At 46.5% G+C, this 27,589-nt stretch overlaps 1 protein-coding gene across 1 annotated transcript; it reads left to right on the top strand.

Moving 5' to 3' along the window:
• Nucleotides 1-27,589, top strand: LOC133242583 (glycine receptor subunit alpha-4). The gene is made up of 10 exons (XM_061408765.1): nucleotides 1-18; nucleotides 820-881; nucleotides 5,774-5,904; nucleotides 6,180-6,247; nucleotides 6,895-7,118; nucleotides 7,244-7,326; nucleotides 9,394-9,534; nucleotides 12,440-12,654; nucleotides 18,131-18,280; nucleotides 24,712-27,589. Exons 1-10 carry the CDS (start codon nucleotides 1-3, stop codon nucleotides 25,000-25,002), a joined length of 1,383 nt encoding a protein of 460 aa, XP_061264749.1. The 3' UTR covers nucleotides 25,003-27,589.

The raw sequence follows: 27,589 nt of genomic DNA, 5'->3' as shown, positions 1-27,589 counted from the left end.
ATGAAGGAGATGGAGCAAGTAGGCAGACAGACAGACTGACTGATAGGCAGGCAGACATAGGAAGAAGACTCCTAAGTTCCTGTGCATCATTCATCCCCCTGTCTCCATCCAGAGAGTTGAGGAAAAGCTGCCCCTTCCCTTCCCCTCCTCCTTCTTGCCTCCTGGCAGCCCTTAAACTGTCACCTGGAGAATACCCAGTGGCTCTGCCTAAACCCTCTCAGGTCGTTTCTGCCCCTTACAAAAAATCATTAAGACTAGAGTTTGGCCCCCGCTTGGCTCCAGGCTAAAAGGGAAACTGCTGGGGAGGTGGGGGAAGCAAGGCAGCTTGCCGGCACTCCTCCAGCCCGAGAGTTAGAAGCTGGACAGAGCACCTCCGGCCCCTCTCCAGGCTGCAGCGGCAGCCCAAGCTCCTCCCCGGCACACAACACACACGGACTCGCTCTGAACCCGGACTCGCTCTGAACCCGACTCCAGCTGCCGGCGACTGTGCCTTTAAATTGCTGCTTTCTAGAGGGTGCATCTCAGGGGGAGGTGGGAGGGAGGGAAACATCTTCATACAGTCTCCCTCCCCCATCTCCTCCAAGACTCTCCGGGGTTTAGAGAGTGATTGCTTCCCAAAAAGAATCTCCTTCAGCACCCCGGCAGGCAGGCAGGCTGAGGCCCTCCGGAGCCCCAGGCGAGCTCGAGCAGGAGCCGGTGGGGTTATCTGTGTCAGGATCACTTCCAGGGGAATAGTTCTGGCCCCCTGACTGAGAGGGACGGGGCAAAGAAGAGAGAAGTGGGGAGAGAGCACGCCACTCCTAGCCCGGCCCCCCTCAGGTTCCCTGCGAGAGCGGCCTGAGCAGGAAGAAGGATCTGTACTTTCGGCGTTCCTGCCCCGGGTATCCCCTCTCACCTTGGCAGCCAGGCTGAGAAAAGGACTCCAGGGTCCCCACAGGATGACAACTCTTGTTCCAGCAACCCTCTCTTTCCTTCTCCTCTGGACCCTGCCAGGGCAGGTCCTCCTCAGGTGAGCTGAGTGGGGGTGAGAAGGAGATGCATGCAAACACCGGCTGGGGAGGGGGGCAACTGGGGCTCCGGCAGAGTTTCCTTGAAGTTTGCCAAAAGCCCATGGATAGTATGGCTCCAGAGGCGGACTCACTCACCTCCACTGAGATCCCAGGAGCCTTTTGTGAAGGATGTCAAAGCCCCAGAGGTGATGGGGAGGCTTCTGCATGGGTGAGAGCTTCCTGGGTCAGGGTAGGGGCTAGGAGTGAGCCCCTGAACAGAAGCCATCTGTCCTGCCCTCCAACCCTATCTCCCTCCCAACTTGACCACATGCTCCTCAAATCCTTAAAAATGACACCAACCTCTGCCAGCTGCTCACCCAAAAGGTTACAACGAGCCAGGATTTTCCCCAAACCACATTAGGATGAAGCCGGGCTGATCAAAGCTGGCCCCTCTGCACTCTCCCTACCCTGCCCAGGGAACACCTGGCTGCTCCCTGGAGTGGTGCTATGTGGCCATCATTTCCTGGACTTTGGGGCAAGACAAGCTTTGGGCTCCCTATAAATGCCCCCTCACCGATTCCCACTTTTCTCATTAGCTGGTGCAGGGGGCAGGGGCAGTCTAGGTGGACAGGGGAAGCTAGGTGGACAGGGGATGCTGGAGGAAAGATGGCTGTGCCCTGGGCTGAACTGGTCAGAAGAGTGCCTCCCAAGGTGGAGGTGGGTGAGTGCCACCGCAATATCATCCTCCTCTTCATTCAGGGAGCACCCCAGGACTGCTTGCCTCTGAGGAGCCTCTTTCTCATGTGCTGGCAGACACGAGTGGGCAGGCAGGCAGGGATTCAGTGGGATTGGCAGGGAGGGAATAAACTTCTTCAGAGTGAAAAGGAGCCCAAAGTAGAATGGCAATGGTAGCTCAGCTGGAGCTGATATGAGGATGCAGGCAGAAGGGGGCACCCAGCTGGCATTTGCTGGCCCTGATGGAGGGGAAATTATACTAAGGCCCAGGCTTTGGTGGCAGCAAAGCCCTCTTGGTGATTAGAGCAAGGTTAGCCCTTAGAAAGTCTTGAGCCCAAGTCCTTCATTGAACTTATGGAAACTGAAGCCTAGAGAGGGCAGGTGACCTGGCCAAGGTCATTTGGGCACCCAATAACAGAATTGGAGTTCTCCCCCCTACCCCACCCCAGGGCCTTCCATGAGAAAGGTTTCCAGCTCTGGAGCCTCCTGAGTCCTGCCAGTGTTTGGAACTTTCCAGGAATGAATGGGAGAAAGGAGAGTCTACACACCGTGACTCTGCTCTCAGGTCCACAAATGAGGTAGCCCTGGAAAAGATGGGCTGCCACGGGGGTTGAGGCCCAAGACAGCTGAGTTCACAGCCAGTCCTGGGACTGGGGCCAGTGGGAGAGATGACATGAGACTGGAGCTGAGGACGGTGGCAAGGCTCTGGCTGCTCCACACTCAGGTCCACGTGGCCTCCCTGGGGGCGGGGGGCAGACGGCAGGCGGCCAGCAGCAGCACCTGGCCAGTGTGGACGTCCCATGGTGAAGCCACGGACGACTTCTGCTTGCACCAGCGCCTCCTTGGATTTTCAGAGCATGCTTAAGCCACCTGCTCTGGCAACCCCTGCTCAGGGCCAAGGTGGCCTCTGTTCCCAGGGTAAGAGCTTCCTCTTGCTCTTAGGATTTGAGAAGGCAGGACTCTAGGGGTCAGAGTGAGGCTGCCACTGACCTTCCCCAACTCTGGTTCCTTGGCAGCCTGCCTGGGGCTGCTTGTATCTTAGTACTACAGTAGATAGACTTAGTTTTTTTTTTTTTTATTAATTAATTTATTTTAATTGGAGGATAATTACTTTACAATATTGTGATAGTTTTTGCCATACATCAACATGAATCAACCATAGGTATACATGTGTCCCCTCCCTCCTAAACACCCTCTCACCTCCCTCCCCACCCCACACCTTCAGGTTGTCACAGAACACCAGCTTTGGGTTCCATGTCATATATCAAACTCCCACTGGTTATCTATTTTACGTATGGTAATGTATATGTCTCAATACTATTCCCTCAAATCATTCCACCCTCTCCTTCTCCCACTGAGTCCAAAAGTCTGTTCTTTACCTCTGTGGATAGGCTTAGTTTTGAAGTCAAGAGCTCTGGGTGGGAATCTTGGCTTTACCATTTAGAAACTGTATGATCATGAACAAATTGCTCCATCTTGCACTCCTCACCTATAAAAGGAGGATAATAATGGTACTTATTGAGAGGACTCATGTGAGAACTCTACTAGATAAAGCGTTTAGCATGGTGCCTCAGCTATTTTTATTACTATATCAGTCACTGGCAGGTGCATAGATTTACTGGGAAAGAGGAGCCCACTGGCTCAAAGGAGACTCAGACCCAGGACAGTAGTCACCTCACCTCCCAGCACAGGGGAGCTGGCTTTAGGGATGACAGCAGGATGGAGCAGGAGGCACAGGGCCCAGCCAAGAGTCTAGCTTCAGCTCCACCCTTGCCCTCAAGCCCTTGCTGAACTCCTGGTCCCTGGTCTAGCTATTGGCTGGTAAGCAGACAAGCAGGCATATGGGAGAACCTGTCAGGGGAGAAGAGGGCTGGCCTCTAGTTTAGGCCAAAGCACACTGGCCCCTTCCTTGAAATGAAGCTCTTAGGGAGATAAGATGGGAGTTGACTTTCGCAGCATGGCTTCTTTACTGGGAGTCTTTCCCTTGCTCCTAGAGCCCTGCTTTTTTCTGCCTATATTATTGCGAAGGCAAGTTCATCTGCCTGCAGCTGCCTGGACCGAGGTCCAGCTCAGAATGTAGCTTCTGGCTGGAGCAGAAGCCAAACTGCCCTCTCCAGAAGCTGGGTCCTAGCCCTTGAGAGATCAGCATGAAGGCCAAACAACTGAAACCAGCTCTTAGGGGTGTCAGTTGCCCTTGAGCCCTTCCCATCCTTGGCTAGGCCAGATGTACAAAGTGTGGCCACAGCTACATTAATTCTGTCACTCATGTTTGAGTGTGTTCAAGACACCATCAGAGTCCAAAAGATGGGATGACCCAGAGGGATGATATGGGAAGGGAGGTGGGAGGGGGATTCAGGATGGGGAACACATATATACCCATGGCGGATTCATGTTGATGTATGGCAAAAACCAATACAATATTGTAAAGTAATTAACCTCCAATTAAAATAAATAAATTTATATTAAAAAAAAAAGACACCATCAGAAAGAGAACACTGGATGAGGCCTCAGCTGTGAGACTTTGGGCAAGTCATTCTTCTTTTGGTTAGTTGATTGATCTATCTATCCATCCATCTATCTATTATTTATGCATTAAATTCCATGTTTATATGTGAGATCATACAGCATTTGTCTTCGTCTGACTTATTTGACTTAGCATAATGCCTTCCAAGTCTGTCCATGTTGCTGCAAATGGCAGAATTTTCCTTCTTTTTTATGACTAAGTAATATTCCATTGTGTGTGCTGCTGTTGCTAAGTCACTTCAGTCGTGTCCGACTCTGTGTGACCCCATAGACAGCAGCCCACCAGGCTCCCCCGTCCCTGGGATTCTCCAGGCAAGAACACTGGAATGGGTTGCCATTTCCTTCTCCAATGCATGAAAGGGAAAAGTGAAAGTGAAGTCGCTCAGTTGTGTCTGACTCTTCACGACCCCATGGTCTGCAGCCTACCAGGCTCCTCCATCCATGGGATTTTCCAGGCAAGAGTACCGGAGTGGGATGCCATTGCCTTCTCCATCCACTGTGTGTATGTATGTATTTATCACATTTTCTTTATCCATTCATCTGTTGATATACACTTGGGTGCTTTCCATGTCTTAGCTATTACAAAGAATGCTGCTATGAACATGGGAGAGGTGCAAATATCTCTTTAACATAGTTTGTTAAACAATCTTGTTTCCTTGGGGATAAATACCCAGAGGTAGAACTGCTGGATCCTTTAATATTTTGAGGAAACTCCATACTGTTTTTCACAGTGGCTGCACTGATTTACAGTCCCACAGATCACTCCTTCTTTGGAAGGAGTTTTCTCACTTGTAGAATGGAAATAACAGTTTTTGCCCCCATCACATGAGCATTGTGAGAGCAAAAAGATCTAATATATGTGAAAGCAATTGTCTAGGACTGACTAGTGAGCTGCTGTGTTGGCTTATGGCTGTTTCTGTTCTTCTCATTTGCAAGTGGACAAGCAGAAACCCATCTCCTAATCTCCTCACTGATATGGAGACCAGCCAAAGTGGGGTGGGAACAGGGAAGTGAAGGATCTGTAATAAAGTAGAATATAACTGATCTCCAGCTTCTTAGGTGGTACTGGTGGTAAATAACCTGCCTGCCAATGCAGGAGACATAAGAAACTTGGGTTCAATCCCTGGGTCAGGAAGATCCCCTGGAGGACGGCAGGACAACCCACTCCAGTATTCTTGCCTGGAGAATCCCATGGACAGAGGAGACTGGTGGGCTATGGTCCATGGGGTTGCAAAGAGTCGGACATGACTGAGCACACACAGACTGTAGTCTGCCAGGCTCCTCTGTCCATGGGATTCTCCAGGCAAGAATACTGGAGTGGGTTGTCCTGCCCTCCTCCAGGGGATCTTCTGACCCAGGGATCAAACCCACATCTTCTGCATTGCAAGTGAATTCTTTTTACCACTGAGCCACCGGGGAAGCCCCAGGCTACAGTCCATGGGGTCACAAAGAGCTGGACATGATGGAAGCAACTTAGCACACATGCATACACAACTGATTTCAGTGATTAACTCTCTCCTCTCCAGAGTGGCCTTGGCAAAAGAGGAAGTCAAACCTGGGACCAAGGCGTCCCAGCCCATGTCCCCCTCTGATTTCCTGGACAAGCTTATGGGGCGAACATCTGGGTATGATGCCAGGATTCGGCCTAATTTTAAAGGTAAGAAGTATTCATCCTACAAAACCTCCCCCTCCCCACTCCCTTTGGGGACACTGAGCCACCCCCATTGCCTACCTTAGAGCCAGGAGGCTGGGGAACAGGTCTAGCACTCACAGCTCAGAAGGAGCATCCCCACCCCATCACCCTGGGTCTGTGTGCCAAACACTGCCTTCTCCCAGCAGTGCCCTGGCCTCCAGTTAAGAGAGGCAGTCTTGGAATCTTCTCCCAGATTCCTGGAATGCTCTACCAATATGGCTGTGCTTTGCTACCCTTAGGCCCACCTGTGAATGTGACCTGCAACATCTTCATCAACAGTTTTGGCTCCGTCACCGAGACTACCATGGTAAAGCATCTCCATGCCCCCCACTTCCTCTCTAGTGTGAATGGGAGAAGCCCACCAGATAGCAAGCCAGTCTTTCCTCTGCCATCCTCTCCCTGTTTCAGTGTCATGGCTAAAGCCATGGGATGTCCGAAGGTGGTCACTAGGAGTTTATCTTTCCCCAGCCCAGGGTTTTTGTGGCTAAAGGCAGACTAGCCTAAGCAGCAGATGGTCGAGTTTGGAAGATAGCGTGATGACTAGCACAGGCTTTTAATCAGAAAAACCTGCATTCAATCTCAGACTCTACCATCTAATAGTTGTATGACTTTAGGCAGATTTACTTAAACCTCTCTTTGTCTCAGTTTCCTCATCTGTAAAATGGGAATCATAACAGCACTCTCCCCTCAGGGTTGAGGTGAGATTTAAATAAGATGATGCATATGAAGAAAGTGCTTAGCAAAGACTCAGGCACATAGTAAGAGCTTAATAAATGTCTTTTCCCTTCCCATCTTTGCCGTATCAGCCCGAGCCTGTCTCCTTCTCCAGTGGAAAATGCGCACTTCCCCTGAGATGTGTTCCCAGCATTTTCCTCCTCATGGCCCTCCTGTGGTAAGCTTGCTAGTCCCTGCAGTAACACTGCCTCTGATGGGCCCATCTTTGCCCCCTCCCAGGACTACCGGGTGAATGTCTTCTTGCGACAGCAGTGGAACGATCCACGCCTGGCCTACCGAGAATATCCTGATGACTCGCTGGACCTCGATCCCTCCATGCTGGACTCAATCTGGAAGCCAGACCTGTTCTTTGCCAATGAGAAAGGGGCCAATTTCCACGAGGTGACCACAGACAACAAGTTGCTGCGCATCTTCAAGAATGGAAACGTGCTCTACAGCATCAGGTGCAGCTGGTAGATGGCCAGGAGAACTCGGGGCAAGGGGCAGAGGCTGCGGGGTGGGGGGAGGTCCCTGTGCTGCACTGAGCCACACTCAGCCAGCCTGACTTCTTTCTTCCTGTCCCTGCCAGGCTGACTCTCATTTTGTCCTGCCCGATGGACCTCAAGAACTTCCCCATGGACATCCAGACCTGCACAATGCAGCTGGAGAGCTGTAAGTGTCCCTAGAAAGTCACAGAGCGATGCCTGAGATACCAACTAGTCAACCCCATGCCATAATATTCCAGACAGGAGAAGGGCAGCCCAGAGTGGGGATGGACTTCCCCAAATACACACAGTCAGATCTTGGCCCGGGGAAGACTAGAAGCCAGAGCTCCTGAACACCCAGTCTAATGTGTTTTTCCATTCCCTGGCTATTTGCAGGTCTGGCTGCCCTATAGGGCCGGGGGATGGGAAGGTCCCAACCTTATATACCAGTGTGCTTGGGCTGGATGCCATTTGAGGAGTACCTCCTGTGTCCAGAGATACATTCCCTCTCACAGTGCCTGCAGTAATTCTACCTTTACTTCCTTTGAGTTAACATATTCAAGATGCCTATACACATCTAGAGTTGTCAGGGATGGGGCAGTCTTTGAACCCTGATTCTTTGTGAACATAGGCAACTTTTTTTTTTTATTGAAGTATAGTTGATTTGGACTTCCCTGCTAGCTCAGCTCATAAAAAGTCTGCCTGCAATGCAGGAGACCCTGATTCAGTTCCTGGGTTGGGAAGATCCCCTGGAGAAGGGATAAGCTACTGATGCCAGTGTTGTTGGGCTTCCCTGGTGGCTCAGACAATAAAGAATCCACCTGCAATGCAGGAGACCTGAGTTTGACCTGAGGGTTGGGAAGATCCCCTGGTGGAAGACATGGCAACCCACTCCAGTATACTTGCCTGGAGAATGGACAGAGGAGCCTGGTGGGCTACAGTCCATGGGGTTGCAGAGAGGCAGACACAACTGGGCAACTAAGCACAGCACAGCACATAGTTGATTTACAATGTTTTGTTAGTTTCAGGTGTACAGCAAAGTGATTCCATTATATATGTATTATTTTCCAGATTCTTTTCCATGATAGGTTATAAAAAGATACTGAATATATCTCCCTATGCTATCCAGTAGGCCCTTGTTATTTATCTATTTTACATATAGCAGTGTGTACAGATTACTTTTGTAGAGAAGTGAGAGAGGACAGTTCTAGGCATAGGACAGTGCCCAGGGCACCAAGGTCAGCCAAGAGCTACCAAGGGCATAGGGTGACAGCCTGCAGCGGCTGTCCCAAGTGCAGGGAAGCTAAAGGATGACAAGCCTGGACATCGCCCATGTCCATTTCTTCGCCATCTCCTGGGCAAGTGAGACTGCGAGATCAGGAGTTATGCATTTGATCCTCAGAAAATTCTTGTCTGTCTGTTTCTAACATATAGTAATAGTGATGGATAGAATTTGTCCTATGTGGTCCGCTTTTTAGAGTTCATAAACCACCTTCACGTCCAAGTCCTCATTACCTCCTCTGAAATGTAAGTGGAACATTTTAGAGAAGGGGAAGTGACTTGCCTAAAGTAACAAAGCTACTCTGGGCCAAGGCCCTACACTGGACATCTGTGAGCCTTTGTGTTTCTGCTCACATTTCTACCCAACATGTGAATATAGTCATCTATGTGGCAAGAGCCTTCACAAAATTCTAGCTCTCCGTAAGCAACTTGGCACTTTTGATGTTAGCTCTCAGTTTGCCCCAGTTCAGGGCCCTGGCTAGGAGTCTGTGGTGTGCACATTGGCCCATGCATGGCTGGCAGGGTATAAATAGCTCTCTCCTCCCTGGAGTGAGGTGGCAGAAGCCCCAGCTCCAAGGCTGGCTCAGCTCAAGGTATGTGGTCAGTACACATGCTTACTCCCCTGGGTTTGAGATGGGGCAGGAGGTTCCCAGCTGGGTTCCTTGACATCTTTCCAGGCCTCTTGATGTGCTTTCTAGGTCTGTCAGAATAATTTATCTTTGGGACTTTCTAATGCTTGAGAACTAGGTAGGAGAGGAATCTGAAGTCTTCCTGATTTACCCACTTAGGCTGGGCACATGAAGCAGTTGATCAAGTACCCTCTTCAGAATGGTTTTTCTTTCCCAGATGAGCATGAAACTCCTAAAACCCAGGTCTTAGTCCTCATCTGTTCTTTCCTGCCAGTTCTAATCCTCTCCCTACCCCCAACCAACACCCACACTCTGCAGCCCTCTGCCATCTCTTTCACTTTCAGTTGGCTACACCATGAATGACCTCATGTTTGAGTGGCTGGAAGATGCTCCTGCTGTCCAAGTGGCCGAGGGGTTGACTCTGCCTCAGTTTATCTTGCGGGATGAGAAGGATCTAGGCTATTGTACCAAGCACTACAACACAGGTAAAAAAAAACTAGGATCTTACTGGCTGTGGGCTGCACAAAGGGCCTCCAAATGGGAGGGAAAGGAGCAAGGCAGCTGGCCTCTATTGAAGGTCCAATCTGTGCCCGATGGCGTGCTAAGTTTCTCATGTCTTATCTCATTATGGCAGCGGTGATCAGCCCCATTTCTCAGAAAGAAAAAACTGAGATTCTAAGAAATTGAATCAGTTATCCAAGTCCCACAGTTAGTAAATGACTGATTTCAAATTCAAAGCCCATGTTCCACCACCAAAGCCCATATTCTTGTCCCTATCACATGCTGCAGAACAAATGGGCCTGTGTCAGTGAGTGGCAGGAGTGTTCCACCTGTCCTGAGGCCAACTTTATGTGGAAAGTGAGGAATTTCTACATCTGGGAGAATTCAATGACTACATTGAACCAGGAGAGAACAGAATTCAGGGCACCAGCTGGCTTACTGTCCACACCCCCTGCCACTGTCTCCAGTCCCCAAGTCTCATGAACTGACATGGTTTCCCAGGTGTGAAAACTGGGTCAGGAAATGAAGAGCAGCTGCTTTTCCAGCTTGAGCACCTTCCTTTTGCAGCTTCCCTAATCGCTGTAGGTTCCTCATTTCCACCTACCATTTGGCTGTTGTGAAGAGCTATGATGCTGAGATAGGGGCCACAAGCTGAAGAAGGGAGATCCTGGGTCCCTCCAATGGTGTGCTGATATGCTTTGGGTGCAAGCCTATGAATATGTGTTTGTGTATGCAGGGGTGCAGATAGTTGGGGAGAGGAATGAGCCATTGAACTTAGAAAATGCTGGTGGGAGTGGAAATTGGTGTAAACTTTTTCAGGAAAAAAAAAAAACCCTGGCAATTTGTATATAGACTTATGGTTTTCAAATTTTGGTGTGCATCATATTTCCCTGGAGAGCCTGTTAAAATATTGATTCCTGGGTTCTACATCTCAGAGATTCTGATTACATGTGCTTGGAGTGATGCCCAGAAATCTGCATTTGAACACGAATCCTGAAGATTCTGATGCAGGTGGTCCAGGGGGCACACTAAGAAACTTTAGTCTGGAACCTAAATTTTTTCCCTACCTGTTGATCCAGGAATTCCACTCCTTGGAATTTATTTTAAGGAAATATTCCAAAAAATCATATTGACTTTAGACCCCAAGAGGGCTCCTTGGTCACTGTTTATACTGGCAAAAACTCAGAACTGCTCTTAATATCTACCGATAGGGCAGAAGTTAAATAAATTACATAGCACATCTGCTTGCTGGGGTATTATCCAGAGGTCTAAAAGGATGCTTTCAAGGCACTCGTATCAACATTGGAAAATACAAGTGGAAAAGGTTAAGATCTAAAGTTGTATACACAGAATGATTCTATTGTGGTGAAAGAAACAAACCAAAAGCATTTGTTTAAAAATCCTGTAATTGAAAAAAAAAAAAATCCTGTAAGAAAATAGCACCAAGTGTTTCTAAAGCAGTGTGATAAGAGCAAGAACTTTGGAATCAGATAGAGCTGAGTTTGAATACTGGCCACACTATTTTCTAGTTGGGAACCCTCAAGAAACATAATCTCAAAGGAGCTTCCATTCCCTACCTGTAAAATGGGAAATAATAATTTTACCTGCCCCAAAGAGTTGCTATGGGGTTTAAATGAGATAAACTATATAAAGTCAAGACACTTAGTAGGGGCTTGATAAATGTCAGTTTATGAATATTATTATTCCCTCTCTACCTCTCACATTTTTTCTATGCTAAACAAGTCATAATCCATTTTGTCATGGAAAACAAAAGCACTATCATCAAAAAGAAAAAAAAAAAAAAGAAAGAAAATACAGATACCAAAAACACTTCATGGCTAGAAGCCTGGGGTGGGATGAAGTGAGGTGGACTCAGGCAACAGTGGGAGATCACAGCATCACACACATGACAAAGTCTTAGTCAGTCATTGATGAAATCACTAAGCTTGAGGAATCAGGTCTGCTAACAGCAAGACCAGGCCACAATAAAAGAACAACATACGTATCCTCTGCTTTTTGCCTTGGTTATCCTAAGCATCTACTGCCAGGGGAAGCTCTGAGCTAGTGTTTTCTTAGCCTTGGGGCGTGGGAAGCAAGGTAAAGTGAAGGTGACTGTCAGAGGAGGAGAGCTTTGGTACATGTGCCCAGGGCCAACACACTTTTTGTTGGTGGAATAGAACGCTGCTGCCCAGTGCTGTCTGGGAACTCGCTGCCCACCATCCAGAGCTGGTCTCTGTTGGACACTGTTTCCAGATATTTGCTATCCAGCTCTTCTTACTTGCTTAAGACACAGGCAGTGTTTATCTCAGTGAATCATTGCTGGAGAGCTTCAGGGGTCCCAGACACACCAGCAAGTATGCTGAGATTGGAGTGGAGTCTAGGCTCATCGCTTTGTTAATCATGAGAATAGTACCATCTGCCTATGTGTTCAACACCTCAAATGCATCACCTAACTTTAATTCCTACAATTGCCCAGTGATGGAATGGATATTGTTATTCTAGTTTATAGACGAAGAAACTGAAACTTTAAAATCTTCGGTGTTTCACCTGAGGTCACACAGTTAGTGAGCAGAAGCTTCAGGAGTCAAACACATACAGCCTGGCTTTGGAGTCCTCCCACTCTTAATCCTCTTTCAGTACTGTCATGGGGAAGGCCTTCTGCTGGCAACTAAAGTGCTTGGAGCAAGAGGTCAGGTCCCTGTTGGCTACTCTGAGAGCTTCATCAAAACATACATCTGGGATCTGGGACCATTTTGAAAGGCTCAATTATTGACCCAGCTTAGGTGCCCAGAGGCTGGCCCACAGAGATAGGGCTGCCCTACTCCTGCCTCTCAATTTCAGCTGCTGGCTGGGGATCTGCGGCCTGACACCTCACCTCTTTCCTTGCAGGGAAATTCACCTGCATCGAGGTAAAGTTTCACCTGGAACGACAGATGGGCTACTATCTGATTCAGATGTATATTCCCAGCCTACTCATCGTCATCCTGTCCTGGGTCTCCTTCTGGATCAACATGGATGCTGCCCCTGCCCGAGTGGGCCTAGGCATCACCACTGTGCTCACCATGACAACTCAGAGCTCTGGCTCCCGGGCCTCTTTGCCTAAGGTGAAGAGACATGCCAGGGACCTTGCTTGCCACAGAGCTCCCCATTTCCCATTCATTCCCACATTCCCTCCCACTGACTATTTTCCTTGGATTTAAAGTAGAGAAGAGCCATCAAGCAAGAGCAGGTGTCCTGCATTCTCTTCCCCTGGAACACGCTGCTAATAACATTGCAAACAGTGTGAAGACTGGGGTTGCAGATGCTGTCTGGCTAGGGAATGAGTAGACAGTGCTGACTTTGACTTTCATCAGGAAATACTAGCATGTCCAAGATCAAAAGACCCTCAGCAAGTAGAAAGCCCCATTGCCTCATGGCACAGATGAGGGTATTACAGCCCAGAGAGATAGAATGACTTTCTCAAGGTCATGCTTCACAAGGAACAATCAAAGAAATACAAGGATTTTAAATTGACGTCTGTTTCTCACTATGTCAGAAATCAGATACTATCATGAAGAGCTCTAGAGACAATGTCCCTTCTTTGGGGGTGAGAAAACTTTGAGGCAGCAAATAGCAATTAAAGTCAGTGGACTCAGATTTTCTAGGGCCAGGTGATATTTTGATTACACAGAGAGATTTGTGCTGATGGGACTGGACCCAGGTTTTCCCTGCCTCATGTCTTCATGAACAGAATTTAGAGGTCATCACCTCAATGTCCTTAAAGTCAGCAAGGCTCTGAGATGATCAGGGAGCAAGCAAATTCATTCATTCAGTAAATATTTATTGAGCACATACTGTGTACCAGGCACTGTACTATGTCATGGAGAAATAATGGAAAGCAAAACAACACAGTTTTTATGGCTGTTATAGTGAATATATTCCCTCTTGCTCTGTTTTGTTGGAAACCAGGCCCTGTGATCTTATATCTCCCAGTGTTTATTCCTAAGAAGACTTTTACTGGGGACTTAAACAGGGGGTGATCTGGACACTCAGACTAAATTTACAAATTTCCTATATACTGGGGTGGTGGGGCAATAGTTGTTAAGAATAGGAGATTAGAGACAGGTCGTTTTTTTTTAAGACAGGTAGATTTTTATTGAAGTCCCAGCCTCATCATTTGCTAATGGTGATCTCAGGTAAATTCCTTCTCAGTCTCCTCACCTGTAACGTGGGAATATTACCTCTTCCATAGGGTTATTGCAAGAAATATATACGATAATGTATTAACAGAGAGAATGGTGTTTGGCACATAATAATCACTCAATAAATGTTAGCTATTGTTATAATTATCAGGAGTCGAGGTGGAAAGGACTGGGTAGTGGACCTAGGCCTAAAGCAGCTGGTAGTGCTCTCAATTATTTTTGAATCACCAGGAAACCTTTGAGATGATCCTAAGTTTTTCTAGGGACAGACAGTGACAAAGCTGAGATTAGGATCGTGTCACAGGGAAAATTGTCAGAGATAATTTCCTATACAAGCATATCTCATTTTATGGCACTTCATTTTATTGTGCTTTGCAGATCTGCTTTTTTTCCCCCCACAAATTGAAGGTTTGTGGCAACCCTGAGTTGTTAAATGATGGTTACCATCTTTTTAGCAATAAAGTATTTTTAAATTAAAGTATACATATAGTCTTTTTAGACATAATGCTATTGCACACTTACTAGACTACAGTGTATTATAAACGTAACTTTTACATGCACTGGGAAACCAAAAGATTTGTGCTATTTGCTTTATTGTAGTGATCTGGAATTAAACCCACAACATCTCTGAGGTAGGCCTGTAAGTGTGTTTTCTAAATGTCAAGGATATTGAAGAGGCTGTGAGAGGCAGACTGGGCTTAGTTGAAGCCTACAGGGCCAGGTGAGGCTGTGGTAGTGGCCTTGCATGAAGACCAGAGGAAGAAAAGTAGTTCAGACCTAAGAACCCTGCCTTAGTTTATTGCCGCTGCCATATAAGGAGATTCTCCTCTAACTCAGGGAGTTGCTTCAGTTTATGCCTTATTCTTGCTGAGAGAACTCCTTTCTCCAGTCCCCTCCTGTGAGCAAACACCATCCATCTGCTCCCAGGAATCATTCTGTTTTCTCATATAGAAAGAATGTACTTTATTGGAGGATTGTTTGGTTTTGTTTGGTTTGGGAGGGGGTGGTATTTGGTACCTTCTCATCAGATTTTGATGACCTTTTCTATACATATATATATATATATAAATATATAAATATATATATATATATATATAAAATTGAAGTATAGTTGATTTACAATGTTGTGCCAACCTCTGCTATACAGCAAAGTGACTAGGTTATACATATATAGACATTCTTCTTTATATTCTTTTCCATTATGGTTTATCACAGGATACTAAATAGGGTTCCCTGTGCTATACAGTAGGATCTTGTTGTTTATCCATGCTATATATACCCGTTTGTATCCACTAATCCCAAACTCCCAGTCCTTCCCTACCCCACCACCTCCCTTTTGGCAACCATAAGTCTGTTCTCTATGTTGATGACCTTTTCTTGTCCTCATTGGCCAATGGCAAAGTACGCAGGCATAGACCCTAAACTAAAAAGTTTCATTGGCCAGCCCCACAGAGCAAGGGACTAAGTCAGAGAGCTTCTGCTCACTCTTGAGTTTGTGCAACATTAGATTTCATGGGAGCCCCAAGGGAAAATGTGGGGCCAGATCAGGGGCTTTTGAAAGCAACAGCAATCTCACCCCCAATACTATTCTAGTGTCCAGGATAAGAGCAGCCAAGGGTCACTTTGTAAGGGAACTCAACTGGGATGGCCGTTTCCCATGCTACTGGAAGCCATTCCATCTTTGCCTTTATGAGGGCTAGGGCTCCAAAAGGCACCCATCATTGTCTCTTTGCCAGGCTCTTGATCTATACAACTTCCAGTTGGTTCAGTGTATAATGGAAGGGCTTAATGGAAGTTTCTACTAGAGACTGACAGATTAGACCTAAAGTTGAAACAGGGAAGAGGAACCCAATTCTTTCAAAATCCTGTCATCTAAATGGCTCACAGCTCTTGGGGCAGGTAGAAACAAAGAAGGCTAAGAGGGCAAACAGAACTAGCAGAGACAAATACACCATCCACCTATTCATTAATTCAAAAGATACTTACTATGTGCCAAGCTCTTAGCTAGGCACTGGAGATAGAACAGCGAACATGATAGAAATAGTCCTTGCCACTGAAGAGCTTACAATCTAGTGAAGGAAAGAGCCAGGTATATTTGATGGATGCTCAGGTGCAGGTAACCTGAGCACATCCAGTAGGGGCAATCAACCCATACCCGCATGATTAGGGAAGACTTCTCAGAGGATATGGTATCTAAAGTGGACATTTAAGTAAAAATCATCAAGGTGAAGGAGAGACACACAGAAAGAGATGATCCCCTTGGGAGACAACTGAAATTGATCAGCATGGCAGGGTCATAGATTGCAAGGGACAAGGTAAAGCTGAAAAAGTAGGCAGGAGCTAGGTGTCATGCCGAGGGGAGCACTGCCTATATCAGAAGGATAGTGGAGAACCACTGAAGGGTTGTAAGCAGAGGAGTGATATGATCAAACTTACATTTTGAAAACAAAATTCTGGCTGTTGTTTGAAGAATAGATTGTAAGTGGCCAGCAGAGATGCAGGGAGATTGTTTAGGAAGCTGTTGCAATTCTTCAGATGAGCCAGGATAGTGAGTGGATGATTTCCAGAGATATTTAAGGTGCATTGTTGACACTTATTGTTAACAAGACTTTCTTCCTGCTTCTTAAGGTGTCCTTTTCTTTTGATGATCCAAAGTCCTTCATGGACCTCCCCTGTCATTACCTCATTGTGGATTTTCATAGCACTTACTTAACATCCCTGGGGGCACAGTGGGACTGGGAGATGGTAAATGAAATAGGAGGCCCTCTTTGTAGGTGGCAAAGTAGAAACACCAAGGGATGCTTAATCAGGGTTGCCTAGCAACCCACCACTATCATCTCAATAGAATTGCCCTTAAAGAAATAGAGCAGAGTTTCTCCAACTTAGCACTATCATCATTTTGGTTGAGATCATTTTTCTTTGCTGTGTGAGTTGGTGGAAGGGTGGTGTCCTGTGCACTGTAGGATATTAGCAGCATCCCTGGCCTCTAGAAGCCAGTTGCTGGCACCACCCTAAAATTGTGTGACCAAAAATGTCTCCAGACATTTCAAAATGCCCCTGGTCGGGGGTGGGGCGGGGAGATGGGTGTGGGAGTCAGCCCTGATTAAGAGCTACTGAGGTGGAAGATTTTGTGAGACCTGCTCCTTACCTGGAGTGTGCAACATCCTCAATGTCCAACATAGCAGAGGCTGGTGAAAGAAGTTGCCTGTCATGAATCCTACTCCTGCTGGGGAACCGCATAAGGTGAGCTTAGCCACTCAAAACTTTGTAAGGAGGTGATCTGATTGAGGAAGTGGAAGGACTTCATAAACCTGAGTTCTGCCCTCCCCTCTGGTCCCACCCAGCCACAACCCTGTTTCAAGAGAAGTGAGCATTTAATCTTCACAAAGGAAATGGGAGAGAAAAGTACAGTTATCTCTCAAGTGCCCTTGGGGGATTGCTTCTGGGATTCCTTGCAGATACCCAAATCAGCAGATGCTCAAGTCCCTTACATTTGGCCCTCTGTATCCTCAAATGCAGAACCCATGGATACAGAGGGCTGAAAGCTACCAAGGCAGGTAGTAAAGGAGACCACTAGGGACTGGATAGGCAGAAGCCAGCATTCTTGAAATGACAGAAACATCCATAGCAGGGGGTGGATGGTGCACCCCATTGGGATCCCTACCCTGTTCTGCTTTTCATTGTGAGAGATGAGGCCCCTGCTCTCCACTCATTTCAAATCCTCACCAGGGTCTCTTGCAAAGAATGGCAGGGAAAAATCATAGGATCAAAGGAAGAATAGACATGGAGGAAGGAAAGAAAGGAACTCATAGTCTGGTATTGAGACTTCAACCTAGGTAATTCACAGCATCACTGAATTGATGCCCAGAATCCTTAAGCCCTAGTGCCATCTTCTCACTGGGTAATCTTGGCTAAGACTTTTCCCTTCTAGGCCTCGAATGTCCTCATATGTCTCACTTATGAATAACACACCCTGCCCAATTACCACCACAGCTGTGTTATCCTAGGACAGAACAGAAGGCAAAGAAATCCAGCATTCATGTTCATTGCTTTTTATTCAAAGAAAAGAATCAGAAGAGGATAAGAATGAAAAGGACAATAAGAAGCAGAAGCAGAAGTTCAAAAAGGAGAAAGAAAGGAAGGAAAAGAAGTATAGGCAGAAAAAGTAGCTGGAAGTGGAGGGTGAAGAGGGCAGAGGGGTGAAGCATGATGGGTGGTCTGATCTTTTTGACATAGTCCTTCAGATAATGGGACATATCAAGGAAAGCTTCTTTAAACACGAGAAGAAATTCAGGATAAAGCTGCAGAATAGCAGGCAGTTGATGCAGGCTGGTAATCCACTAAAGAGGCCGTGAAAGAACTCGAGGAAGGTTGACTCTTCCATTGATGGATGTTGCAGGTGTCCTATGTGAAGGCAATCGACATCTGGATGGCCGTGTGCCTGCTCTTTGTGTTTGCTGCCCTGCTGGAGTACGCTGCTGTCAATTTTGTCTCTCGTCAGCATAAGGAATTCATTCGACTTCGAAGAAGGCAGAGGCGCCACCGCATGGTGAGCATAACTAGGGAGGAGCCCACTTCCTTTCTCCTTTGGACTCCTTCCTTCCTGCTACTCCTCCCCAAAACCAAGACTCAGTCTAGACCGCAAGGACTAGACAGGCAGTCAGGAACCCTGGATTCTAGTCCCAGGCTGGTCACAAATAAGCTAAGTACTTTAACCTTTTTGATTCCATTTCTTTATCTGTCCAATGGGACGTTCATTCCTGTAGGGCAGTCTAGCAGAGTAAATTAAGGGCATGGACAGATTCCCCTGCATAGTAAGCACTGCCAATATATTAGCCAATATTAGAACCTTATCGACTGACTTACCACGAGATTGCTTTGAGAATTAGTAGTGGTTGCTCCTGACTCTCCTCCCACCCAGGAGGAAGGTATCCCAGGTTGTCGTATACTGATTGGTGGTTAAGAATTCAAGTCAGGCATTGTGCCTTTCTAGGGGAGCATTATAAAGGGTCCCCACCATAACTAAGCTGGAATTGAAACACTACCACTTGCATCTTCTGGCTCTTTCATTTCTTCGCCTTGGTCTCCATTGGGTGCATCAGATTCGTTAGGCATGAGTTGTTATTTTCTCTCATTCTTGTTTGTGATCACCTGGGGAAGCAGAGTAGGTAGGGATCTTGTCCTCATGACAACAGAGGCAGCGCATCCTCCCCCCCACCCCATTGCCCAGACAATAGGTGCTAGGTACACTGTCATGACAACAGAAGTGCCTGGGCCACTGTCACAGAAGGAAGTGCCCAGTTATGAGCAAAACTAAACGCCTTTGCTGAGCTACATAAGGTTCACTTAATCATCAGACACACTGAGTTCTGGCCTATCCTGAGCTCCAACTCCCTGTTTACTGCCTAATCTGGAGGCACTAAAGCACATATGATCTCTGGGTGGGGAAAGAAAACAATGATCTATCTAAGCAAACTGGCTCTAGCTTGTTGGGGCCACTCTAACTCTAAGGTTCTTCTCTCTTCCTAACAGCCCCACCTCCCATTTCAGCTGCTCCTGGAGTACCCTTACCATATGTCTGCACTAAAAATATCTCAAAAGCTACCTCCGGGATTTCATGTTCCTTGCTAAGGTCCCTTTCTGCTGAGGGCAGTGTTCTTGTCTCATCTAGTGGTTCGTCGGTATTCATCAATTTTTTCCCCGGCTTCAGTCCTTGAGTTGCGGCCTGGGAAGCACGCCCTCTAGTGGAGTGATCCACAACTGCACCTCCTTGACTAGGACCGATCAAGAGTCCTAAAAGCCTTTCCTATCCAGCAGCAGCATCCTAGGCAGAGGCTCAGGGGAAAAACATATGGATTTGGCAGAAGGGCAAGAAAAGTAGATGCACCCTTTTGTAAGTTAACTGATCCCACCTCCTTAGTTGTGTCAAACCTGCCCACAGGTACCCAAATCTTATCTTTATAGGGGTTTTAATCTTGGTGCCTTCTCCATGCTTACCTTAGAAAAGAACAGTCTGCCAACCCGTTCCAGACTTCTTTTCCCAGCTAAATTGCCTCTACTGGTGTCCTGGTAACAGAAGACTGCTGTAGTCGCTGTAGAACTACTCCAGGGTGACACTTGTCCCACCTCCTTCCCTGCACCTCTCCAACCTCCAACTGCCCACAGCCTATCCCCTCCTGGTCATATACAGGGTGATCCTGACCTCACAATGAAGCCTGTCATAATCAGTGCTCAATTATTACATAGTTAAAACAGTAGCCTGGGCCCTGCTTAGGCACCTGGATCCTGCCTCAAAGTGGCCCAGGCTTTTGATTAATGTAGATAAAACCTGAAAACCATTACCTGTATCATTAGTTCTGTCCCTTTTTGAGTTTCCTACAGTCATTGCTATCCCAGAAGAAATGTAGCCAAATCCTGGAGGTCAGTGAGTGGGCTGAAAAAGTTGATACAGGGTTGATTCATTTCTAGAACCTCTCTCTGGACCCTGCTATTCCAGCTAGAGAAGCGATTTTCAGTCTGAGAGGAGCCCTCTTAAGGGAGAGAGAGACTCCACAGGATTTTCAAGGATCCCTTAGCCAAGAGCAAGTTAGGAGTATTCCAGAAGTCAGCCAGCTGTTCATCAAGCTCCAGACTTCATCTTGTTCTTCTCAAATCCCAAATCTCAACCATCCATTTGCACTTTGTAGTGGTCTCCTTCCATGTCACAGTCTAAGATAGCTTATTTTTTTCCTAGACATTTCTGCTTTGTCTTCTTAGCTAGTCTAGAAGCCTCACACAGAAGGGTCTGTTTCTCATTTTTTATAACCTCAACAGGCCCTGGCACTAGGTTCTGGACACAGCAGCCACAGAATCCAGTCCGCCAATCTTTGCAGACTTATTGGCAAGGGCTCTCTTTCAAGATGGACAGAGGAAAAAGCTTTACCATTATCAACAGAATAACTTGAGAAATGGAAGAAATTTAAAATACTGCCCAATCCTCTCAGGAACTTGGTCCCAGAACCCTGCTTGCCTCTTTCCATCTCCCAGGACCCTTCCCCATTCTCCAATCTCCTCTCCTCACTTCAATATACATCACTCAATATCGATCCATCCTTCCCATCTTCACAACTCATCTCCCACACTGTGCATTCCCATCCCCGCTTGATTTTGGAATATCTTTCCTCTAGTTCCCCAGCCCTCCTCCCCTATAGATATCTGCCACAAAAATGCTCCATTTCAACAGCCATGGAAGCCACAAGTATGTTTAGTGTGCTCCGTCATGTCGACTCTTTGCGACCCTATGGACTGTCGCCTGCCAGGCTCTTCTGTCCGTGGGATTTCCCAGGCAAGAATACTGGAGTGGGTTGCCATTTCCTTCTCCAGGAGGATCTTTCTGACCCAGGGATCCAACCGTGTCTCTCGTGTCTCCTGCCCTGGGAGGCAGATTCTTTACCACTAGCGCCACCTGGGAAGCATGAAAGCCACAAAGTGGAGTTTAACCCTCCACTGTCCCTCCCCAACACACGCACAAACACGCACACACCTCTGAATGTGGCCTAAATAAGCAATACCCAAATTCAGGACCCTCACCCTTGAATTTTAGTCCACTCATCTTTGCTACCCCAACTACAAGTACAATATGTTAAAAAAAAAAAAGTTTTTTTAAAGAGCCCAGGGTGACTTATACTATTGGCCATTTTTTACCTCTCCTGTGGGAAACAGCTTTTTCCAGCTTGAAAAATAGTTCCAAAAAATTCTCTTTAGGTTTACTGTGATTGGAGAAAAGGGAAAATAATTAGATCTATAGAAACAGAAATAGCAAAAGTTGGATTTAACTTTCTCTTTCAGAGCTTTTTGCAAACAAATACATTTCATGCTTTTATCCTCTAGCTCGAGATCTACAGGGATTAGGATGAGCAATGGGGAACAGGGAGTCTGAGGGACTCTGAACTGGAAAGCAAAAGAAAACTTCATTTTATTTACTCCCTCATTTTTCACTTCAGTTCAGTTACTCAGTCATGTCTGACTCTCTGCGATCCCATGGACTGCAGCACACCAGGCTTCCCTGTCCATCACCAACTCCTGGAGCTTACTCAAACTCATGTCCATCGAGTTGGTGATGCCATCCAACCATCTCATCCTCTGTTGTCCCCTTCTCCTCCTGCCTTCAGTCTTTCCCAGCATCAGGGTCTTTTCCAAGGAGTCAGTTCATTGCATCAGGTGGCCAAAGTATTGGAGTTTCAGCTTCAGCATCAGTCCTTCCAGTGAACATTCAGGACTGATTTCCTTTAGGATTGACTGGTTTGATCTCCTTGCAGTCCAAGGGACATTTTTCACTTACTTGGGAGAAATTTTGTTTACCTTTGGTTCTTCATCCATAAAATGGATCCAGCACAACCTGTCATGAAGAAACAGTGTGAAAATGAACTACAGAATACAGGTGAAGTGAGCCAAGGCCTATGGTGATAGGTTGTATACAGAACTTAAACGAAAGAGCTGAGGTCTCCCCATCACGACAACTCAGGGTCAAAGCACCACCACAAGGGTGAATTGCCTCTGGCCTACACATGTACAGGGCTTCCCTGATGGCTCAGGGGTAAAGAATCCATCTGCTATGCATCAGTCACAGGAGACACAGGTTCAAGCCCTGGGTGGAAAAGATCCCCTGGAGAAGGGAACGGCTACCCACTCCAGTATTCTTGCCTAGAGAATCCCAGGGACAGAGGAGCCTGGTGGGCTACAGTCCATAGGGTTGCAAAGAGTCAGGAATAACAGAACTGACTTAGCATGCATGCACACATGTACAACTCTCTTCACAGAGGCTGGCAAAATCAAGGATTGGGTAGCAAGGCTGTCTGGTGGGCAGACTTAGAGAGACCTTTCCCTATGCCAACTATGCCATTCTTTTTAAGGGGCCTCAGGCCATTGTGCAGAGGTAGGGCAAGAAGCAATTGTTTTTTCTGCCAGGCACTCTGTAGCTAAGATTCTCTTCTGAGTAGACTCTTCAGTTTGAGATCCTGAGAGGATGCTGGCTTCATGAGAACAAAGCCATTCCCTGTCCTGTATTCCGCATGTGGCTCATCAGTCCATTCATTCATTCAACTAATATCTACTGGGTGCCTATCAGATGCCAGCACTGTGCTAGGCACTGGGGACACAGCGGTGAGCCAGACTGATGTCCTTTCCCATGTATGAGCCTGCAGCAGGCAGAGAAAGAGATAGGATCTGTTGACAAATCTCTGACCTGAGCTTGTCTACCTCTGATGCCCAGTGACAGGCTAGGCCTTCTAGTGTTATCATAATCAAGGATTAATGGGACCAGCCACACTAACATCTCATTGATGAAGCCACTTTTAAATGGGTTACTATAATTATAGAGGTCCCAGGATAAAGACCCTATGATGTCCTTCTAACTGCATAGCATGTGTAAAATCTACTTTATCTACGTTTTATGTATATCTGTCATGTCCATTCAATATATACATGTGCCTTATTCTGTTTAGTACTGAAAGTCCTACGTATCAGGAAGACCGCAATTCTGGGCAAACTGAGAAGATAGTTGGTACCATCCCAGAAGAGGTTATTTCTTACATAGCTGAAGCTTTTACTGCTATAAACATTGATACTTTAAAAAATTATAACCATCTTTGAATGAAGTATTCCTAGGTTGTAGTATATACTTACCTGTCCTAGGTCTAATTTCCAGGTTGTGAACCACCACTTGTGATGGCAGTGTGTCCTTTAGAAGGAGATAAAATGGGGTTGAGGTTGTGTGCTACTGCTAAGTCACTTCAGTCGTGTCCGACTCTGTGTGACCCCCTAGACGGCAGCCCACCAGGCTCCCCCGTCCCAGGGATTCTCCAGGCAAGAATACTGGAGTGGGTTGCCATTGTAGAAACCAACAATAAATAGGCTCTGAGTTAGGCCCTGAAAGACTTTTTTTTTTAATTTTTTTTTAATTTTTAACTTTACAATATTGTATTGGTTTTGCCATATATCAACATGAATCCGTCACAGGTATACACGTGTTCCCCATCCTGAACCCTCCTCCCTACTCCCTCCCCGTACCATCCCTCTGGGTCGTCCCAGTGCACCAGCCCCAAGCATCCAGTATTGTGCATCTAACCTAAGGTTCTATTGATCACTCGGGAGCTTTGGTTCTCTCTCTCTCTTCTTTTTCCTCTCTTTCTCCCTCTCCATCTCTCTCTAGGTCTCTATCCACCTATCTTTCTGGCCTTACCTCCTGACTCCCAGCTGTGTTGTAGCTATTTAAGGTTGTCAGTTGTCATTTTTATTGGACAAATGAACTTTGTGTAATCTGCTACATTACATAATGCTTAGATAAAATTTACCTCTTCAATGTTAATGTGTTCATCAGAATTCATGTACTGCACATGAATGGAATGTGTGTTGGGTAATAAATGTTACCCTAGAAGTACACACATCTGCAAGAGCATAATCAGCTTTACCCTGATTCGGATAACCCACTAGGTTATTTAAAACTTTTGGAATTTTCAGAGATAAACATTTTTTTAAAGATACTATGTACAAGGAGACATAATTCTTCAGCTTTTGGAAGTCATTAAAGTCAAGTTTCCAAGTCTAACTATCTCAGCTGTGCTTTCTAAAGGTTTCATTGTTCTCTTTATTCTGTTTATTACCAGTCAGAGATAACTTGACATTGAGATGTGCCTCTCACAGTGAGTTGGCACTTTCCTGGGTTTTAGATGGCTCTAAATGATGTTACGCATTTTAAAAAGGCAGCTCAAGGCTTATCTGCAAATGGAATCATAAACTTATACCATACGTACCACGTGTAGCTGCTTAGCGTACATCTATCTCGTGAGTAGTTTTGTGACCATAAAAAAGCATGCAATGAGCCTGTGTATCCACCTACCCTGTCTGCATAGCATCACCCGAGATACTTGTGTGGTGTGGTCTCTATTCTTCTACATTAGAACTGTGACCTCAAATTCTGCCTTTTCTTCCATGTAATTCCAGGAAGAAGATATCATCCGTGAAAGTCGCTTTTATTTCCGTGGCTATGGCCTGGGCCACTGCCTGCAGGCAAGGGATGGAGGTCCAATGGAAGGTTCTGGCATTTATAGCCCCCAACCTCCAGCCCCACTTCTAAGGGAAGGAGAAACCATGCGAAAACTCTACGTGGACCAGGCCAAGAGGATTGACACCATTTCCCGTGCTGTCTTCCCTTTCACTTTTCTCATCTTCAACATCTTCTACTGGGTTGTCTATAAAGTGCTACGGTCAGAAGATATCCACCAGGCACTGTGAATAGGAGCTTAAGAGTCCAGTTGTTGGCTTCCTGCTTTCCCCTTGTGGGCTTTCCCTCTCCAGTAGATTCCATCAAGGGCTTGGACAGCTCCTTCCTGATCTCCTACTCAGAACTTCAACAGCCAATCCCAAAGCTATGTGGAGCTACAATGCATGGTGCCAATGGTGGCTGTACTTAGAAAGATGGCTCACCTATCTTCATCCAGATTTTCTCCATACTATCCCATTTCTCATGAAAGTAAGGTTTGGCTATGTTCTTGTAGCCAGGATAACCCTGACTGGAGCTTCTCTGTTTTTAAGTTCTCTGGTAGAGGATATTCAGAACACTGCTACTCGATTCTGGCATTTGTCATCTTAACCTGTACCAATCTTTGCCCTGCCACCTCCTACCCAGAGTCTGACCTTTACTATGCCCTCTGTCCCTCCTACCACGGGTCAAACAGGAATCTTTCCCATCCCCAAATGCTGCCCTGTGTGACTTAGTCAGGTTTCCTTGACCCTGGGAGGAAGGCAAGGGGACAGATTCCCCACTACTAAGCTTGGAACAGTCATCGGCTACACTGGGGTAGGGTGTTGCTATACAACCCAACAGAGAGGTCTTCAAGTTTTCTTGGAACCTCAACACTGTTAAAATGGGGTCAGGAATCTTGGACTCTCAGAAAGACCACCTTTCCCAATCTACCCAAATTTCCTGATCTCAGAAATATTTGTTGTATTCCCTAACTAGCTAGCATCATGGCAGGGTGTGTTTGACTGCTGTGGAGTGTAAAAAGAGAAAGATGCTTAGACTTTTAGAAAGTTACTTGATGGTGCTATAAAGCTTTCAAGAAAAGTGAGCTTAAGGCTGTAGGGCCTAGGAGGCTTAGAATAAGAAACTATCCTCAGAGAGTCTTCTGTTGCCTGCACTTTTGTTTCTTCTTTTCTCTAAAGTCTCTTTATTTCCCAGGACCTCTCATTTCCAACTTGCTCCTTCACCTCCTTTCAGTGAGCAAATAATAATGCCATGCAACCATGCCCAGGATAAAGCAGCCTACCAGGCTCCTGGGAAGGAACTAGGTATATAGAGGATCCCTATCCTGAACAAACATTGACTTGGCCAAGCTCAGGATGGAGTTGTCAAAGCTAGAAAACCATAATTTGGACATATTTCTTAATCCTTCTCATTTCCCTTCTCTGTCCACAGTGAGGAAGTGGAGCAGTCAGTTGAAGCTACCCAAAAATATCAGAACAGAAAGAGTGTAGAAGCGCTCATCTCAGGCCTGACACTGGGACACGGGGAAGCATGGGCCTGGTACTCTGAGTCCTTTGAAATGATCCAACTAGGAAGAACTGTAAAAAGGAAGATTAAAGTGCAGGGCTAAACAGCTGGAAGACAGAAGTGATCAAACAATCTCTTAAACATCTTGTCTTTTTCTCCGAATCTAGAATAATTAACTATGTAAATTCAGTCTCTCTCTCTCTCTCCCCCCTGCCCCATATCTTCCTCCCTCCCTTTCGCTTCCTCCTTTTCTCCTTTCCTTAAAAACAGGTGTTCAAAATTTTCTGAAAGTCAATAAATCCAATGACCAAAGTAGATCCTACAGACAAACCAAGAGCTCAGCTTTCTTTCCCCCTTTTCCCTATGGAGCTTGTCTGACCTTTGCTCTTTGTGGAGATACTCCTCTTGTCTCTTGGCTTTGTGGCGAGCATTCTGGGCTGACCAGGATAGCTGGACCAGAAATTAATCTTATTGAAAATATTAATTATGGTGGCCAAGGCGATTCCAAACTAAAGGACTGGCTTAAAAAAGGAGGGGGCAGAGAATCCCTGTTTTCCCATTTCTGCCCAGGTAGTGCCAATCAATGAGAGGCCACAAGCAATACCCCTTTGAAAGGAGCAGAGAGTATCTCTTTGATACTCTCCATGGTCAGGCTGGGGTGTCAGGCTACTGCAGCCCGAAGGCGGGGGTAGTGGGGGGTGGACTATGGAGATGAGCCTATTGCACAGAGCTCTACTTGTTATAGATCTTGTCCAGATGGGCCAACTGCACAAATCTGCCCTGTTGGAAGTCTCAAGAACAATGCCCTGGAGACAGCTACAGCACTGAGCAATAGAGCCTGCCCAACTGGGACTCAGCTCAGGGCATCAGCTGGTGCTGGGAGCCAAAGAAGCCAAAGTACCAACCAACATAATGGCCCAAAGGAGTTCACAAAGCTGCTCAGAGGCAATGCCAGGTGGAAGGTACTGTCCCTCCCCATCGGAGCTGGCAAGTGGAGAAGGGAGACACAGGGTGTCAGAATCAGGTGCAAATGGCTTTCATTTTCCTCACCCTTCCCACACAAATATAGGGGCAAGGGGGGGTGCTGGGTCTCACTGGGTCTGACACTTAGCAATCCATTCAATCATAGAATTCTTGAACTTTGACCCTTCATACAGTGAATTGGCAGGAGACAATAATGAGACTCATTTGGAGATCACTTCTATCTACCCTCATTCTTAGAATACTCACTGCTAGAGATCCACACTACTTTCTGCCTGGATCATGTATGAAATAATTTTTAGTTTTAAAACAGCATATTTTCTAAAGGGGAACAAACTTCCTACATAA

This window comes from Bos javanicus, chromosome X, assembly GCF_032452875.1.
Source record: "Bos javanicus breed banteng chromosome X, ARS-OSU_banteng_1.0, whole genome shotgun sequence".
Lineage (NCBI taxonomy): Eukaryota > Metazoa > Chordata > Mammalia > Artiodactyla > Bovidae > Bos > Bos javanicus.
Note: the sequence above shows the minus strand (reverse complement) of the source record. Positions and strands in the feature narration are given on the sequence as shown.